Source organism: Oculina patagonica, chromosome 3 (assembly GCF_052425735.1).
Source record: "Oculina patagonica isolate OP01 chromosome 3, crgOcupat, whole genome shotgun sequence".
Classification (NCBI taxonomy): domain Eukaryota; kingdom Metazoa; phylum Cnidaria; class Anthozoa; order Scleractinia; family Oculinidae; genus Oculina; species Oculina patagonica.
The window spans coordinates 21,686,026-21,705,324 of NC_135760.1; the positions used below are offsets into that span (position 1 = coordinate 21,686,026).

The 19,299-nt window shown below is 38.4% G+C and overlaps 2 protein-coding genes across 4 annotated transcripts in view; both read right to left on the reverse strand.

Moving 5' to 3' along the window:
- Positions 1-14,796, reverse strand: part of LOC144645396 (carbonic anhydrase-like) — a 38,806-nt gene extending 24,010 nt beyond the window's left edge. The window contains exon 1 of the mRNA XM_078504965.1: positions 14,784-14,796. The gene's annotated coding sequence lies outside the window, so the exon portion shown is untranslated. The remainder of the gene's footprint in view (positions 1-14,783) is intronic.
- Positions 1,166-13,577, reverse strand: LOC144645401 (carbonic anhydrase 12-like). 3 transcript variants are annotated; one of them, XM_078504971.1, is made up of 8 exons: positions 13,467-13,577; positions 7,342-7,426; positions 6,407-6,436; positions 4,770-5,080; positions 4,178-4,270; positions 3,595-3,658; positions 2,750-2,910; positions 1,166-1,995 (listed from the first exon to the last, which is right to left on the reverse strand). In XM_078504971.1, the coding sequence occupies exons 2-8, from the start codon at positions 7,400-7,402 to the stop codon at positions 1,768-1,770; spliced, it is 948 nt and encodes a 315-aa protein (XP_078361097.1). In that variant the 5' UTR covers positions 7,403-7,426; positions 13,467-13,577; the 3' UTR covers positions 1,166-1,767. The 3 variants fall into 3 exon arrangements, with proteins under 3 accessions (XP_078361097.1, XP_078361099.1, XP_078361098.1); XM_078504973.1 differs by having other exon boundaries at positions 13,438-13,525; XM_078504972.1 differs by lacking the exon at positions 13,467-13,577 and adding an exon at positions 9,002-9,170.
- Positions 14,797-19,299: the final 4,503 nt, after the last annotated feature.

The window sequence follows — 19,299 nt, forward strand, 5'->3', positions numbered from 1 at the left end:
ATTAAAGAACTCCTCGGGCGATTCGTCCGGTCTTGATCGACTGGTTCCTTTGAAGGATTGCGATGAATGATAATATCTTTAAAGCTGTGCACCGTACGGAAAACACGCAAATGAAATAAGACGTAGTTTCAAGGCACCGAGTGTTGGGTTTGTTTTAAGTTTTGCAATTTGTTTGCAGTTACGTCGCGTGATCCAAACTCGCTTTCAAGGAACAGTGAAGCGTAACATTTATTTGTGAATTTATAATTAGCAAAAATATATTAATTGTCTTCGTTGGTTTAGTCAGGACTCAAGGGGTGGAAACCTTAAAGTGATTAACCCACCCCTTTTAGAGGGAAACGTCATATTTGGCTGTGTCGCTCGAAGAAACATCTCTTTTGTTAGGTATTAGAACGCATTCACTGAACTTATTTTTGACTCCGAGAGCTTGCGGTGGAAAGTTCGAAGACTCTGAGGCGAAACACACGAAAACGAGACTTCACGACTTATCACGTAGACTTCCGAGATTTTGTATTGAGATCATGAGATCAGATCAAACGTTTCGGAGACCGACAACTTTTCAGATACCATGCATGCGCCACCCACTTTTGCGCCACCCCTAGATATTAAAATCGTGTAATCCTATCTAATTCCATCGTAAAAGACTTTAGCGAGTAAGTTCTCTCAACAACTCATTATATACTGCCCCAGGGTCACTTACTATATATATAGTGACATGCCAAGTGGTGGAACGGAGCTGTTGATTTGCAAGAGCAAAATCGGCTCATTTATATTTTAAAGCTGCCCTATCACTGCTTGATTTAAGCCACATCTTCTCTTCCGGCTAACAAAGCCAAAAAAATCAAAGTTAAAATAAACCGAGAAACGTTTTTTATTCATTGCGCAATCTAGTATTTGCGCTTGCCTTATTCTCAGAAGCGATTCACACGTACTTGCCCGTGATGAATGTTGAAACTGCGAGGTTTAAGTACGATACTGCAATCACATCGCACCGTAAAAGTTCGACTTAGCACCCGCCTGGCAGCTCAAGGGAGGCTGCTTGCTGTGATGGGTGCACTGGTACAGAGGGGAGTGGCTGGGCGATGGCGGCGATTGCAGTTGGGGGAGGGGGGAGGGAGGGGGTTAACGGGCGAAAGAAAAGTAAATAAATCAAGGCAAAACTGCAAACTGTGCAACACTCCTTTATTAAATATTACATTCAACATTAACGAGCTAAAGTCGTACAACAAAAGTTCTGAATCAAGGAAGCTGGTTTTCTGAATCTCAAGAAGCAGTTTATAACTAACTTGTTGTTAAATTATACAAAACGATAGATTACGGGATTGAAAAGCTTAGCGACAAACAAACTCCTTTTTCAACGGTCACTCAAACTGTGTCTCTAAACACCTTAAAACCAGAGAAAAATCACACCATTTGAAAAGACTTGAATCTCACTGAAATTCTCAGTTGTCCTACAAGAAATGGTGATATGTGGTATGTTTGACAGAACCCCTAAGATCTCTTTTGAAAAAAGTCGTTAAGAGTTGATTTGATCGAGGTTATCGTATCCAATCCCAGTCCATCACAATGTATGAAGAAACAATAAGCTTCCTTGTGTGAACTCAACGAGTTAAGGGACTTATCCTAGCCTCATGCCCCCCCCCCCCCCCACCCCCACTCCCCACTCCTGGATATACCGAACTTAATAAACAGTTCTCGTCCCTTCAGTCATAACCTATGGCACAACACTCCAACATGCTGTCAGTGGTGATCTGTCGGCTCAGACAATTAATTAAAGAATAGTGCAGCAAAAAACATGAGCAGCAACAGGCCGGTGGTGATTTTAGTGACCGCTGAAGCTGATTCAGCTTCTGTTGGAACTGGAGCGGTTCCCGGTGCTGTTGTCGGCGCCTGAAAACTGACGTACACTTTGCGGCTGCCAATTGCCTGAGTCGGGCGGAAGTTATCTGCAAGGCTCATACTGCTGTTCATCATGAGATTGCGCAGTGAGGTCATCTGTGAATACAAAGACAACGATATAAAATAAATCCCAAATACAGAGAACCTGTCATGATATCAATTAACATCAATTCTTGAGGCAATAAGCCATGGTAGATGCAATAAACTCTGCGACATTCCTTAAGGTTGGTCGCTATATCATAACCTCGAGAAACTCTGAAACCTTTCTAAAGGCCCGTTTACACTGGCGATTTAAGACGCGCAATTCAATGCAATTTTTGTTGCGCCGAACCTGCCAACAAAAGTTGCAACTTCAAAATTGCGCGTGTAAACTAGCGGCGATTTCATGGCGATTTTGTCGCTTCGATATCGCGGGAGTTTTTAACCTGTTCGAAACTTGATGCAACTTCGGCGCGACAAAAATTGCATGGAATTGCGAGACAAAAATTCCCTTTGTAAACGGGCCTTAAGATTGGAGCGAGTGCAGACGGATATTGGGTGCTTGCACCCCTAACGTGGAAAATGGATAAAACTAGTGACAAGGCTTGATTCTAACACCTTTTGTATACTGACGCAGTAAACTTTACGTTCCCAAAAGATTGTTAAATAGGAAAAACGCAAATCGCACTTTGAAATCCATGTGGAACAAAATAATTATCACTATATCGCTTCCATGCATATGCCTCATTTCGCGCGTTGACTCGCATCAACCAAGGAGCTTTCAAAGCTGCAGTCAGCCACCTTAAGTGTACTTATACAAAGGGTTAAGCAACAACAATGGCAACAGCAGCAATAAGAACGAAAAACTTACCTGTGCAGCGGATATTTCTATGGGGTTACTGAAAACTGTCCACTGGACAGACTCGTCGCAGGTCGGTGTGGTCAGGGAGCCGTTGTATCGATAAAACTCGGTTTTCTTGGCGGGAAGAAGATTGTTAAGGTTGAAGCCTGCAATGTCCTCAACAGTGGAACCTACAAAACAATCAGCCAGGATCAACATTATTTTTTTCTCCAGGTACTTTGACATGAAAAGGCAAAAGCGTGTTTTTTTTTGTAGGGGAGGAGTGGGCTAAGGGGGAGGGGCGTTTGACTGTTTCAGTCTCGACGTCAACAGCAAGAAGTCAACAGCAACGCGAGAACCTATAGGTAAATACCGGCATTCTCTAACCACTACAATTTTAACTGAAAACGCAAACAACGCAAATTCGAACGACAAAAATGCTTGCTATTAAATGAAACGGCAAAGATGGCTCCACAACAAGAGCTAATCGACTACAAAATTTGAGAAGGATGGTCGCTCGTCAATTTCAGTTTGCCTTCAGTTTAAAACGCTTCGCTTACTCTTGCAAGTAATTGGTTGATGTGCAGAGCGTTCTGACCAATCAGGGGAAAGATGCTTTCTTTGTATCCAATCAGGTGCAAAACCAGAACTGTCGTGATCTGGCTTGTGCAATTTTCCCGCTCTTTTCGCTGGCTACGCGTCTCTTCTCCAAATTATGATTGGCTTAATACACTTGTTGCGCCTTGCTGATGACTAACAGCTTTCAGAAATTCTCTGAAAATAACTTTGGGTCTAGTTTTTTGAGTCTGCTAATCATTGCGGAAACCTCTCTAGGAGTGCCTTATTACAATACAGATAGATTAAAGAACACTTACTTTCGTTCACCAGTTTCGCTGCATTGGAGAAGATGCTGCTATATGCAGAGTTCGCAGTTCCAACCTAGAAGATTACGAAATAAAAGAGATGGATTGATCAGGGCAGAAAAACTTGGAACTTTGATCACAGGCATCCTGGGGCATTTTGGTAAAGCGAAGGCTCTAACTTCAGGCGAATCTTAGCTAATCTTGGACGCCGTGTTTAGCTATGAATCAGCTTTTCCGCGCCTTTATTATTTAATACGAAACGAATGTGGTGGAGTGGGGGAATTGACGGGGGCTGCAAGGGCTTGAGAGAAAGTCATTCAAGCTGCTGTTTTTGTTGAGTTCTGAGTCAATGTGCAAATGCATAGATATAGGCAAGGCGGCCGCATACGAAGGCTTTAATTTTACGCATTCCCAGTTCTCAACAACTTTGTCACGAACAGACCTCTTGCTAGCAATTTTGCCAAGTTGCCCCTCTGCACCTGTACTGCTATGGTCTAACCTTGCTTACGTCACCAATAACACTCAAATTCGTTTCCAGAATCTCTCTTCTTTCGCCCTGAGGGACCCTGGCAACAAGAATTAAAACACACTATACCCCGATTAAGACGCCAAGGACAGCCAGGCCATCTGACTTGTTGACCGCCTCAGTCAAGCTTGAGTATTTGACGTTGTAGCTGACAAAATGGATCTGTTTATTGAAAAACACACACACAATGAGAATTAAACGAAATGCAACGCCTTTTTAGGAAATTTGTTCGGTGTTTTAAACTTATTATTTATGCCCAAAGAGGAAACTTAAAGGAGCTATGCCATGGTATATCGAGTCTTTTTGGCAATATAAACCGCACAATTCTTGGTTGCCGTTTTTTACACTTAAAACAAGGAAAAAATCAGCAATTACCCCCCTGCCCCATTACAATGTTGTGTATCTTGAAAAAACAATGCCTTCCGTTGCCGTCTTTTTTGTAACATTGGTTTTGGGGGGAATGGGTTTCTCCATTTCTGAGAATTCGTAACGGAATGTCATGTTACAGTTGTTGAAATGGTGTCCCAAAGAATTATGGCGCGGATTGTGATATTTTTCTGATGTTTTTTTAGGCAAACCAACAGTTTTTGTCTCACTGATAACAACCACCATCCTGACATAGCTTCTTTGATCAAAAAAGCATATCATATTTTTAACTTACCTCAGCAGCATATTGCTTGCCATCCACAAAATGTTCCGACCCTTTAGAGTTACTGGATCCCCAGTGAAGATGCATCTGGGCTGTAGTGAAGTTTCCTTGGAGACCACCCCCATTGACAAAGTACAGATTGGTAGGGACTGATATCTTGAGTGTACCCCCAGTGTTGGTACCAGTGAAATTAACCGCTTGTACAGCTGCGTAATTTTCCAGGTTCCAGGCGTCGAATGACATGTACTTCGCTGTAGTGGAGTTAATGTCGATAGGGGATTGCTTGGTTCCAGATGCGCATTTTCCTCCCCAGTTGCTTGGACCTAGAATGACGAGAAAAGAAAGCAAACGTTTTTGAGTGACACGCTCGCCCATTCAAAAGAACTTCAGGCAAACTTTAAGTAAGTGGTCATAGCAAGTGTACTCGACGAGGACCCACCTTGTGCAAGGGTAGGGGGGCTATGCAAGATACCACCTGTCTGGTAAGCCAAATGGACAAAATTTATTGGCCTTAATATTTGAATTGAGACTTTCATATTAGGTGTGAATGAAGCTTGCCTTGCTAAAGAAATGGCACTACTCCTGATAGAGTGGGGGCTATACAAACAAGACGCCATCTTTTAAGGTGGGGAAAAGGGGGGTACATGAAGAGACCACGTGTCTTTTTGCACAGTGGTGGGTCCCGTCTGAGTACAATAGTTTTGACCATTTCCCTTATTGGGAGCTCCAGAAATAACACAGAAGGATCTCTAGCGGAACGCCAAAAGGGAACCCTTAAGGAACCATGCAGAAACTTCCATGGGAACTCTAGAGAAAACACGGATGAAAGCCCAAAGGGACTAAAAAACGTTTGATGGCAGAGGACCAAAAAACGCAGACATAAGCAGCTAGAACTGTTTTGCTTCAGTTACCGAAGATACTGCTAGAGGAAAAGATTTTTTTCCTTCTGCACACACCGTGTAAACCCCATGTGGAAAAACTTATGTGTTTCAGAGGAAACTTAGCAGAGAGAATGTTTCGGGGTAGCGGTGGAGGGAATTGCAGAAAGAGCCCCGGCAAAATTGCAGAGGCAATCTCAAGGGAGCCTCAGCAAATCGAGACACTATTTGGTAGGGAGAATCCCAGAGAATTTCATGTTTGCATATTCTTTTGATTGAACTGATGCAGATTAACTCTTCTGATTATTTGAAGGAGCAATGTCACGGGGATTTCGCAGATTTTTGGTCTAAAATGTTCTGAAATTAGTGGTAGGCAACTAAAGCTATAAAAACATTATATTTGAGCATCTTAAGGAAGATATAACCTTTTGAAATTTGCGGATAAAAATCAAGCTACGGCTATAAATTTCGATTTTTTGAAGACGCGCGGAAGCAACTTGAAAAAGTAAGCGTTACTTTTTCAATTTGCAATCCGTTTCCATCCGAGCCATTCGCAGCCAAAGATGCTCGTTAACAGTTTCAGTGCTCTAATATAGCAATTTTTAATAAAAATTGACTTTCATTTTCAGGTTTCCTGCGACATAAATATATATTTTGGCTGTTCAAAAATCTGATAAATCCGTGACATAGTCCCTTTTACAGCATTTTCTTCTCGGAGATTCAACAACCGAAAAAGGAAAAGAACGAAGGTGTATAGAGAAAATAGCTTACCATCTGCGTCGTTTTTAATGTAGTTGTAAGCTGAAAGGAAAATAAACAACAAAGTACTTAACAAAAGTAACTATACCAATCTAAAAGGATGGTGACTTCCCTTGCCGCCTGAAAATTTATTATATATGTGGCACGATTTTGAGCTTTACATCCGAGTAATTTAAAAAAAAAACACTCACTCAACAACGGTTAACCAGATAAAAAAAATAAAGGAACATTTTCGCATGAGAGATTAAGCTCTACTGATGTCCAGGCAAATAATAAGAATTGCTGCCACATAACACATAGTAAAAAACGTAAGCAGCCAGGAACATTTGAAGTTGGCTTGGTTCCAATGTGAATAAGTGAAAATAGGGTCTGCAATTCGTGCATATTGTAGAATTTTAATCACACAAGAGACGGACCATTTTTTTGGAGGAAGGGGGAGGGGGGGATTTATTTTCAGTGTCGTTGTCTGTGCAAAGAATTTTTCCAGCTTCGTCTTCCTGCAGGTGGGGTGACAATGCTTTTTGATATCTGCAAACAATTTTTTTGGCTTTGTGGCCTTTTTCAAACAATTTACTTCAGGATTTTTACTCCCCCCCCCCCCTCCAAAAAATAATGGCCCGTCCCTAATACGAGTATGATTTACTAGCTTTTTGTATAAGATAACTTGACTTTGCATTACTGCTATAATGTATTCGGGATCCATTATCACAGTTCTATAAAATATGGCCACGCATTCACAGACTGTCCTCACCGCGACCACAAGCCTTTATACACGCACGCACTGCGAAAGTATGTAGTGATTTAAGTGAAGTACTAAGCACAGATAAAAAATAATAATAAGGTGCTGTGTGCTGTCATGTCATTCCCGAAACGTTCCTTAAAACTAGATAACATTTAAGCACCTTTAAAGAAAAAACGGTTTGATAGTACTTAGCACAGATACTTACAACCACCCAAGGAAAGAGAAACTCCAGAAACACATATCAGTGCAAACAAGAAATTGGCCATGGCTTATCAGCTGTGTAACGTTTCCTGGAAAAGAAGGTAAAAAAGGACAAAATGGATGAAGTTTATATAAAAAAATGATTTCTTTGGCTTTAAGATTCTAGCAACATTCCAACTGTATTTCATACTCTTTCATTTACATTTGATATTTCATTCAACCGTGGAAACTCTGTCTAATTAACTAATTTTAAATAAATTGATTACGAAACGCTTGAAAGAAGGGAATCCTATGAAAAATTACTCACACCGGTCTCTTCTAGATTCTGGGCCGTAACAACATCAAAATATAAAAACAAAAAAATAAATCAGACACCCCCACTCCAAATATTACTATCACCGCGGTTAATAAGTTTCGCTGCAAAACTTATTTCAGTTGATCGCCTGTAAAATCCAAAGCAAGCGATCTAAGTTGCATATGTGCATTCATGTGTGCAGGTATCTTGTATATGGTTCTAAATTTTATTTTTACCAAAATACGACGGCTATATCATGATTTTAAACTAAAATAGTCGCTATTCAATTGACTTTCAGATGTGTTATCAAGTGGAATATACGAGCTTTTTTCACGTACTGCCGAGCCAAAGGAGCCACAAAATATACACGATCTTTTCACCCACTGCCGAGCCAAACGAGCCACAAAATACACTGTCTTCAAAAGTGGCCCTGCATTCTGTAGTTGCTCCAAAGCATTTTATAACTTCAGCTAAGTTTACGACAGAAAGCAATAAAAACAATAACATTCATTCGCATTAAATATTAATTTAATTGGACGCTATCCTAAATATAAAACTGTACCTGGCCAAGTTTGATAATATATCTTTCATGATTTTTTGTTCGCGTTCTGCCAATTCAAACAATTCGCGTGCATTTATAATGACATTCTTAGAAGTTTTTGCATACAGATTGGTTGGTTTATTCCGCAAAAGATGAACTGCAGAGGAAAGTACGTAGACGCCACATAATTTTTTTCAAACCACACATTAGTTTTTGAAAGTCTTCAAATGAAGGCGGTGTAAGGTTCACTTACTTTGCCTGTTAATTAACATATGAGGGATTCAACTTGGGTTTGTCATTATGCGTAAGACTGTTGTGCAATGTCCTTGGTGGTTCCCGCGCAAAATAAAAAATTCCCGGCATCGCTACTATTTTTACTTAGCGATCCTTGATAAGGTTTTTAAATCAATAATTGATTTAAATTTAAGACATTTAAGAGCAAAAGCTATGTACAGTAAAGAAGACAGCTCTTATGCTGTAGGAGCGTGGCAGTCCAGAGCATAATTAGAAAGCGTCTACGCTTCAACAATTTGCCTGGAAAAACTGCGGTAAACTAATAGGACTATTTGTACGAGAGAAATAAGACGCAGCTTAAATTAGACGCGAATTAAGAGCCAGCTATACACGCGCCTAGTTTTAGTTGCGAAGCGGGATTTTGTACGCCTCGTCCACGTCTAATTCCAGTCCTGTCTTTTTTAAGCCGTGTCTTAATCTTCCGTATAAATAGCCCTAATGAAAACGCTATCTGAAAGAGGTCTAGCTTTTGAGTTGAAATACAAGGGTGCGCATAGCAGATACAGAAGAAATAAACCTAACAACAAAACTTACCTCGTGTTGTCGAACGTTGTCGCTAATGGAGGGTAAGATTTGGCGGGGCTTCAAAATTAAGCTTTGACGGAAGGTCTCACTTGGGGCTTTTGCTTACGTTTGATTGGTCGCAAGCGTATTTAGGCGGCCGCTTCGTCCTCGGTATGAATGCTATTCTTTTCGACATTGTTTCCCGCACAATCGCCCCATGTAATTTTTAATTAACTTTTTTAGTTTCCATGCCAACTAAATTCTGTGATTTTAGTTGGATCTTCAAACAGTGATAAATCGACATAAAATATATCGCCTACCGCGCGGACAATAGTACATGTAACTATTTTCTAAGGATTCTGCTATTTTAAATAATGATACTACAGCTACAATTCACCGTTTAGCCATTTCCAAGCGCAAAATTTATTCACGGCAATACTGCCGCATATTAACTCAGCTTCTGTACCGCATCGACTTTGTTCTTTGTTGATATCCTTGTTTTTTTGTTTTGTTTCTAAGGTAATAAATCCCACGGCGAACGCACTACTGTGTAGTCTCCTTCGCAGCCGCTTTTTGTGTGAAGCTGTTACATTGTGAAAAAACCTCATAAGCTCATCAAATATTTCTGGGCTTGCAAATTGCTTTTTCAAGTGTATCCGTTGTTCTAATGCACTAGTGTTTGTTTTCGACAAATCTTTTAACGAGAGCTTCAGGGAAATTCAGCTAGACAGGAGCTTGTTTTAACTAAACAGATGAAAGGTTTGTGTTGTAATTATAATACACATCTTTTGTTCTGAAAAGAATGTGCTAAAAGCCCCTAGCAAATATATTATATACGGTAGACATTTAAGAAAACAGACCTCGATTTTATCATTTTTATTTGTGTATTTGAAAAAACCGAAGCTTCAACGTGACAAACAAAGAGACTACTTCAAGCGAATTTTCTATGATCTTTACGCGTAGATTTACGTCAAGTTCTTTGTTTCGTAGCTAGGACAAATATTGGATTGATCGAAACAACACTGAAATTAAGGGTATTGTGTCCCACGGAATTACGAAAGTAGTTATATAAATTAATCCTATGTACCTCGTCGCTTTTTGGGGTGTTATACTTATGTGAATTAGGCGAAATAGATCCAAAGAGCAGTATATTTACAAATGTGTAGTATCCAATTATTTTGTCTACATGTTCTTTTCTTTTGTTCGTCTGGTCTAATATAAGATACAGGAGACTGACTGACTGACAGGTCTGTTTAGTTTGTGGGAGTGTAAATTATCATTCAAAAAATATCACAGACAACAATTTAAATCAATTCAGTTCATTTTATAAATAAATTCTGGCAAAATGAACCAAAGACTTCATTTTTGACTTTGAACTATAACAGGTAACTCAAAAAAGGCCTTATTTCGCGGTCAAAAGATTTCACAGCTCAGTGAAGGACCACTTGATTCATAAGAGACGACTCATGAAAGTTTGCTTTTCAGATTCTATGCTCTATCAATTAACCACGTACACATCCATAAAAGCACAAAGTGCGATTGTAGAGTGTCCTGTGTTAGCTAACTTTTTGCATTGAAAAATAGCTTGAAATTCATTGGCCAGCTAATCGGAAGAGACTCACTCGCACACTCGGTCTTCGCCCACGGCATAAGGCCGCATCGGAAGGGAGGCGTGTTAAAATTAACTAGCAAAAGAATAGCTTTCCGACTCATTTGTCATATGCACTTGAGCATTGTTTAGTCGGCTCAATATTATAATAAAGTGACCCTCTCATCAAGGACCAATACAGCGTTATGTTTTTGTTGAATGTCTGTTTAAAGGCAAGGATCAATACAGTGTCGCTAACATTATTTTCGTGGACTTTAGAACTGTATCCTTATTTTGTTCACTTTATTTCAAAAGAAAGGAATAGTTATGAGTACTCCGCTGTAATGCAGTAAACCTGACTATAGACGGACCTACTACGTGACTGATTTTCTTAATGCGCCCTTACAGAAGTTTCTGGACGGTCTAATTAAAAAGCTAATGTACCGGACAGTGATTTTTTACGAACAGTTTTTTGGCCTTTAGAGGTTTATTTAGGAAACTGTTATTCCACCGAAATGAATCATTTAGTTTGTTTGTCAGTTTTTCATCCACTTCAGTGGACTTATGGTTTCCTGGATAAACAGATAAACACCTAAAGGCAGACAAAAAACTGTGGTAATTTATCAATTTATTTTTTTGTTTTGGGACTGTTATGTTTTACCGGTTGGCCAAAATAGAGCGGGTAGCGTTTTTACTGCACATTCAAGTCATTTCTAGATCACAATTAGTAACTCAAAATAGGCAATTTGCGGTCAGATGATGATTTCGCAATGCAGTGGTTATAAGTGACCACTTGAATCTTTCAGAATCTTTAATGATCCAAATCAAATGGTTGATAATATCACGTAAGTCATGTTTTACCAAAGGCTGCTCGCTTTGTTATAGTCTTTATAAGTGGTCACTTAAAGCTTTCAGAATCTTTGATGATCCAAATCAACTAGTTTATAATCTGATCACGTAAATTTGTTTTACCAAATGCTGCCGTGTGCCTTGTCCAATTATAGACACCACCTCTCACAAAACAAAACTGACCCTTCCTGTCCAATTATACTGTAGTTTAAATAACTTCTGATTACGGAAACCGGGCCGGCCCTTTGCCCACTTAGGGCTTTGGACATAAGTCAAGTCAAGTTAAATAACTTCATTGAAAAATGACTAGAATTCAAAAGCAGAAACTGGATGTTGCGTGAAACCTTATTACTGCATCTAGTAACTGAAAAGAATAAATTGATAAGTCATTTGTCACAACTGAACATTGTTTAAACCAAAGGTTATAATTAAAAATCTGGGTCCAATATGCCTTGCACGCCCTTTTGTTTTGCGGTGGCAAGAAGTCATCGGTACGTAGATACAATATCTCTAGATTTATTTTTGTGGGCTTAATAAGAATTTTGTTTACTTGTCCAAAGAGAAGTATTTTGAGAGTCCTCGCTATAACTACTGCATTTTTATCATCACCAAAATTTAGATTTTCAAATAAAAAGAGGTTATTCAACAGAGAATTGCACAGTATTAAAAGTTGTCTTTAATACGAAATCCTATTGAAATCTTGATCATCCAAAAACAAAATTCAAACTGACTATTCCATTGTGCGGATTGCAGATGACTAAAAATTCAATCAGCAAGGCGAATATTTTGCCGAATCATTGTCAAACAGCTTAGTGTCTCCCTTTTGACACTGTTTCCAGTTAAGCGAATATTATAAGGAAGCGGAGACGTCGCCGGCTTCAAGAAACTTGTGTCAATATACACATTTTAATCGTGTATATAGTCTTACGTGGCGCACGCGACCTTGATCGCTGGCTAATATCACTCTTTGCGGACTTTCGGACCATGATTTTGCTGCATATTAATTTCGTATCAAAAGAAAGAAGAAAGGACAGAAAGGAGTGCGCGAACTACAACGGCTGCATTGTGATCGGTGAAAGCTGCCCACCTGAGAATTTACTTGCATTCTGACGACGAAAAGATTCCTTGAATTTCAAATTATACACAGCACTATTAAAATAGACTAACCCCACAAAAGAACACGTAGGGTTGTCGCCCGTACTGCAGGCATTTTTTGGTGAACGAACTCTGTACAATTTTGTTCGCGTATATATGGCAGCTATTTTTGCCGCTTTTTTCCCACTCACCCAAGCCTTCGGAAACCAAGATGGCGTTTGCTCGCTCATGTAAATGCTGGTGCTTGCTAGCGCTTGCTCAAAATACGCGTTCTTTGCAGGTTATTCGGGTTGACATGAATATATTTTGGTTTCCTTTTATCAACCATTAACTTGAAATACATTTTTAACGAGTACCTTCATTTAGTCTTGGTGCGAAATCACGAAATTCAAACTGATGTATTTGCGCGTTTTTGCTGCATGGTTTCTTTCCGGTTTAATGAGACTTTTCAGTCAAACCGCTAACCATAAAGGCCACCGCGACTACCACCTGAATGTACCAATATACACAAAGTATTTAATTGCAATCTTCGCTTGCAGTGCTCGTATTTCTTTCGTAAGGATTACTTTAACTCATTTCCCGAGTCGATCTTTCTCTAGCATCTCAAAAACTAAACTAGTAAAAACTTGTCTTTATCGAACGGCAAATCATTTTCGCCGTGAAATTTTTAACCACTGTGCTTTGTTACTTTTGTTATGCAAGAAAAAACTAGTAAAACATAATTAACCGCGAAAACCAAAGGTCGTTTTATAGAACACATTAAGTTAAAACAACTGTTCAGATTTGTACTCGTAAAAAGTTTGTTTAAAAAAATCCGATGTTAAATATTAAGGTCTGTAAATCAGTTATTTATCCAAACATTCGCAAATTTCACATGATTTAAAAAAATAATGGGGTACAGTAGTCATTTCATTTACGGCGTAAACTGGTTTACCTTTTGTATTGATACGTTCAAAAACTTACGTTGCGAGAGTGATATACTTCAGTATTCTTCAAATCTCGTCTTTTCAGCTTTCGTTTGCTTAGCACTGAGTGTTAGACGGTGTTTCGCCAGTTTAAGTCCGAAGTCAAGACTGGTCAAAATGGAAGTTATTGTTGCCTAAATACTACACATTGACGTCATTTTATCAACAATTTAAAATTCAGGCAGGCAAACAATGTAGATCAGAAATAACTCAAATGGTTAATTAGCGGTCAGAAATGATTGACTTCACAGTTCAGAGGCATGAATGGCCCTTTGATTTGCTTCATTCTCTCACGTAACCGTTTGCTTTGCCGAATTCTACCTATTAAGCAGTGAATGCAGGCAGCTCCTAAAAAAATAAACTGATCATATCACTGCGATGGCAGGCGGGGTATTTTAAATAGTTTCAAAAAGCTATTTGTACTTAAAAATAAATAGAATTCAATTGTTAAAGATATGCGCAACCAGTATGGGTGTTGTGTTCAACTTATCACTACATCTAGTAAGAGAATAGTTTGCAAACTCATTGTCATAAACATTGTTTAGGCGGCAAATTTTATAGCGAAGTTAAGTGGGCTCATCAGTTATAATCAACAAACTGTAACCAATATACCTTATACGGCCTTTTGTTGAACGATCGCACGGAAACAATACCGCTATCGCAAGTATTATGTCTGCGGAACTATAGCTATAAACTGTATCTTTTACTTGTTTACTTCGTCTAAAAAAGAATTGTAAGGAAACTCCACAATATAACAATGTCTGCATTAAATTTCTATCATCGTCAAAGCCTTTACGTGAGAAAAAGTTTCTCGGTATTCTAAATATTCTAAAGAAGTTATTCAGCAGTGAAAGTGGCTATTGAATTTACGAGAAGTGGAACGTATAAGTTTGTATAAGATATTGTATAAGATGATTGAAAAGGGGAAAAAAGTGTTTAGTATGACTTGTTGCGACCTCTAATCTGCAGTGTTTGTGCGATATTGCATTGTTTGTTTAATCCCTGTTTAAGTTCAAACCAAATGATCAAACATGTTTGTCTAAACGTCGAGTTTCTCGTCAGCTCAAAGTCATTATTTTCGCTTAATTTTGACCTTGAGAAAATTAAAATTATAATGAATTTCCAAGAAAATTCATTGCTAGTTTTAAAGTCATTTAATGTTAAATTTTAAGTTCACTTAGAAAAAAAAAAACGTTGCATCCAAACCCAAAAAAATAAAAACAAACTAGACGATTGCAATCTTAGCTTTCTTGGGTAGTCTTGTGCTGATAAATGTCTTAAACTTCAATTTTCCTAAGCTGAGAGGTCATGCATCACTGTAGCTAGGAAATAAAAATTTTGCTGACTCACATGACATGCACTTAAGTATTGCTAAGATGGCGAACATTGAATATTATAATGAACTAGGTTCATTATTTGTAATTAGCAAACTATGCAGCCTACGTGATACGCACGTCCTTCCGTTAAACAGCCGCAGGAAGGCAGGTATCAATGCAATATCGAAAATCAAAACTTCTCAAAATTAAACTTGAAAGTGTTGAAAGTACACTTTGGTCATCACAAAAGTCTCCTAAACGAGGTTTTCTTTGCTTGCATGTCGTCCACAAACTAAAGATTCTTGCATAATTATCAAGTACAAAGGGGTTATTCAGAACAAAGTTGTAGTCCAGCTATTACGTAACCGACTCACTCGCAAATTTTGTAAGACCATTCGTATTTGTTATAAGTTGGTGAACTTTCATTTGGTATTTGTTAAGATGCGCTCGTCCAATGGTTAACGCGTTGGAGTTAGTTATAACTTTGCACGGAAAAGACTGAGCTATTCCTAAAAGCCCTATAGCAAAGCATACTTTGTAGTTATGCAAATTAAACAACAGCGGAGCACTTTGGACATAAAGGAGAAAAGCGGTTGAGATTTTGAGATTCAACTCAAAGAAAAAAATAGAAACTGTTCCCACACCCAGAACTGATTGGAGGGGAGATACAAAACAAATGATGATGGGTCAATAAATGCCTTGTCATCTTCTAATATCCGCATTTGCGGCTGATTGTTCGATCTTGTGCTTCTTCTTGGCACAAGATGGTGGTTAATCTCGATCCCAGGATCTCTCTTCGCCCTACTCGTGAAAGGAAGAGTAGAGCGTACGGAAAGAAAAAAGGGCCTGGGAACAAGGTGAGGGGTTTCAGCTCGTCAGTTATTGTTAAAAGGCAAAGTGGGCCAAAGATTACATTTTGGACTTTTTCCTGGATAAAAATAGCTTAAAACGTAAAATACTTTACTTTTTACTAAAAATTCACGAAGCTCTTCCATTTAAGACTATCCTAAGTATGAAGTATGTTTATAATCTACCTTTTAGATACAATTTTTAGAATACGTTTTAACGTTGGAGTGGTGTGTGAATCCGGCCCCAGCACTCTCCAATAAATCTCCGTGTCTCCTTTTGTTTGTTTGTTTGTTTGGGGGAACTTATCGTACGTATCTCCTAGGCATGAATAGTTAAAATCATAACTGCTCATAATTTCTACTATTCATTTATGCCAATTCGAACGTAATTAATAAATTTGCGGCAAAGTGGACCAGCGACTACATTTTGGACTTTGAACTGGATAAATATGACTCAAAAACGTCACTCTTGACGTCAGAAAACTCAAGCTTAGTGTTGATGAATATAAATGGCCGCCTAGTGATCACCTGATTAATAACGATCGCGCAAACTGCTTGATTTTTTAAATAAGAGCCTTTTATTTGAGGTTATGGAAGAATAACATTTTTACTGAGCATGCCAAGAACGATGTCTAATATTTGGGAGAGAACTTTTATTTCTTTTTCCTTAATTCCATTTCTCGTGAAAACGACAAATATGTTAAAGTATAAATCACACTTCCTTACACTGTTTCGAAACGGACGTCTGTATGAATAGTTTGAAAATCATTTTCAGCCGGAGTGACTCTCTTCGCCAGCCGGCGTTACCTTGTTTGATAAAATAACAACATAGTCAAGAACATTTCAGGCTAAAATGGTCCAGTAAAGAACATTTAGTCCCATCCCCTCAAAAAATGACCTTAATTCCAGCACAGGGAATTAGCAATTTCTTTTAAGAAATGCTGCTGATCGCCTGATCAATACATTTTCAATAAACAATTCTGCAGATTGGCCCTATCTCTTACAGATGCAGCTAAAACTTCCGCTAAGGAGGGGGCAGAATATTTTGCCGACTCATTGTCATACGCCTGTACATTGGCCAGTAGTCAATACGGAGTCATTATAGCCTGTATACGTACTTCCTTGATCTAACACATGCACGAAACAACGATGACGAGTTATTCATAACTCTTATAAAAACCAAATAATATTCACAAACAGGTTATTAAAAAAAAAAAGCAAAGGTCATCAGATTATAGACGTTTGTGGGACCTTATATTCCACACCTTATGACGACAATTCTAGCCGATTGTATGAAACAACAAACAGGACGCTGAAACGCAAACTGTGCTAAAGTAACTGAAAAACATATTATTTCTAATTTCTAAAGGGCTGACAATCAGTCATTTATCCACCATTTGAGAATTTAGTAGAATCGTACACCTGAAAAGGAAATAAAAATTGGGTAACCGTTTCGTCGATTCATTATGAACTTTTACATGGCTATGGTATATGCATTTATACAAGTCTATATAAAATTTATACAAACGACGTTACTGATTAACACCGTTCAAAAAAACTTACCTTAGTTTAATCAAAAAATGAGAGTGTAATATACTGGCTCTTTATAATATACTTCAGTACTCTTCAAACCTCTTGTCAAGTGTTTATTTGGGACTGACTGTTAGATCGTGTTTCACCGGTCAAATAAAATCTTAATTTGCCAAAAATAGATGCGGTAATTTTTTTATTACACATTAATTTTAGTTTATTACTTATTAATAATTCAGTCAGACTAATTCATCACATACCCCCAATTTTGTACGACCTTGATGGTGAATTTGACGTCACAAATCTTTCATAACAACTCAAACGGAACGACGGCCACCTGGAAGCCGCTATTTCGAGACAATTACAGTACGATGGTGACTTATGAAATCAACTTTATGTATTAAAAAACATAGAAATCCAACTGCCACGATAGGGACTTAAACTTCGTTTAATATAAAGCTTTAAAGGATCCTAACCTGAGAGAATTTCTAATAATACCTTTATTATCTCTAAACTTAACGAACTTATAAAATTCCTAAATTTATGGTAGCTTATATTTAAATTTTTGTAATCACGTGAAAGTAATTACAGTAATGAGCATCATCTAACTTTCTTTTGTCCGTGACGTCACAGATCATGTTACGTACTGAAGTGGTGAACGCTTGCAAGCAAACGTTGTGAAAAATTCTTGGAACCCGATAAATCCAGTGAACACTTATAAACTGGGCTCCGGTTTTTAAAGGTTGGATAAAGCTCTGCAACGAGACCCTGCTTTAACCCTTAACATGCTAAGCGCGGATTATTCCGGGATTTGGAGGAATGGCCATTCTGCCACTTATGACGTCACCAATATACACGTCAGCAGAATTTTGTGATTTGCATCTTATAGTCAAGATTATAGAGCTAGGATAGATCTTTCCACAGGACTATCCATCTTCAATATTGACTGCATTCCGACAGAGCTAATCGAAAAAAACACGATCAGTTTTTGGTGTAAAATTGGTGCTAAAACAGGCCAAAATACCCGTACTTGATCATGATCTCCTTTCCAGGGTTTTCCATTGATTCAGATCAAAACTTTTCAGGCCAGTAGAAGGGGTGCACAGAGTTAAAGATAGAGAGAATAAGAAAGCAGAGAAAAACGAAAAGGAAAGGAGCAAGGAAAAAAATCGGAAAGGTTCAGCAAAAAAAAAATCGATTAACGGTTAATAAAACGCGTTTTTAGGAATAATTTCAGCATATTAAGGGTTAAAGGTGTCATATGGCCTATTTCTCAGAATGTGTATTTTTTCTAATCAGTGAAGACCTATTATTAAACCACCATATGGCCCTAAAACAATATCGTGAGCTGAGGTGAGGCAATCCGTGAGGTGAGGTAAGGAGGTGAGGTAATCCGGAAATAACAGGTGCCGGCGGAGCCGCTTGCGCTGGCACAGTCAGCAGTTTTTTACCTTAGGGTCACGTGACTGAAATGTAAAAAATGGAAAAACAAAGCAATTTAAAGGGACATGGTCAGCGTTCTTACCGCGCTGACCTGGACACTAGTTTTCACGTTTTGAAAAAAGTCCACCGTGGACTTTTTTCAAAACGAACCTTTAGAAATCTGCTTCAGTCTTCTCAGTGTTTCACTAAATGGGAAAATTTAGAGAGAAAAAAAAACTGAGAAGATTGAAGCAGATTTCTGAAGGTTCTCTACGCGTATTTTTGATTTCGGGTTAAGGTAATTCCCTAGAAATAGAACTGCTCATAGATTTCCAACCAAACTTTGCCAGTTGGTTGTTTACCTTAAGGGAAGTTAAATTTTGAAATAAAAAAGGGGGGTCACCGTATTCGTTTAGGAGCAGGAAAACCTTGTATTTACCATATAATTCCTTATATTTCCTTTTCGAGTACTGCTAAAAGTGCACGTTTTCGGTGATAATGTATCATTCTGCCATAGAAATTGATCTGTATTCATTTTATAGAAAAAATTTAATCGCTACTTTCGAACTAAGAGAAAAAAATGATAGGTCACCGAACTCGTTTACGAGAAAACGATGATTTCTCTCTCGCGCGAGCCAAGCCGCATAGAGAAAATCCGCCATTTTGTTTATCAGTGTGCGCGAGCTAATTACGCGTAAAATTCTGCGCAGCAAGG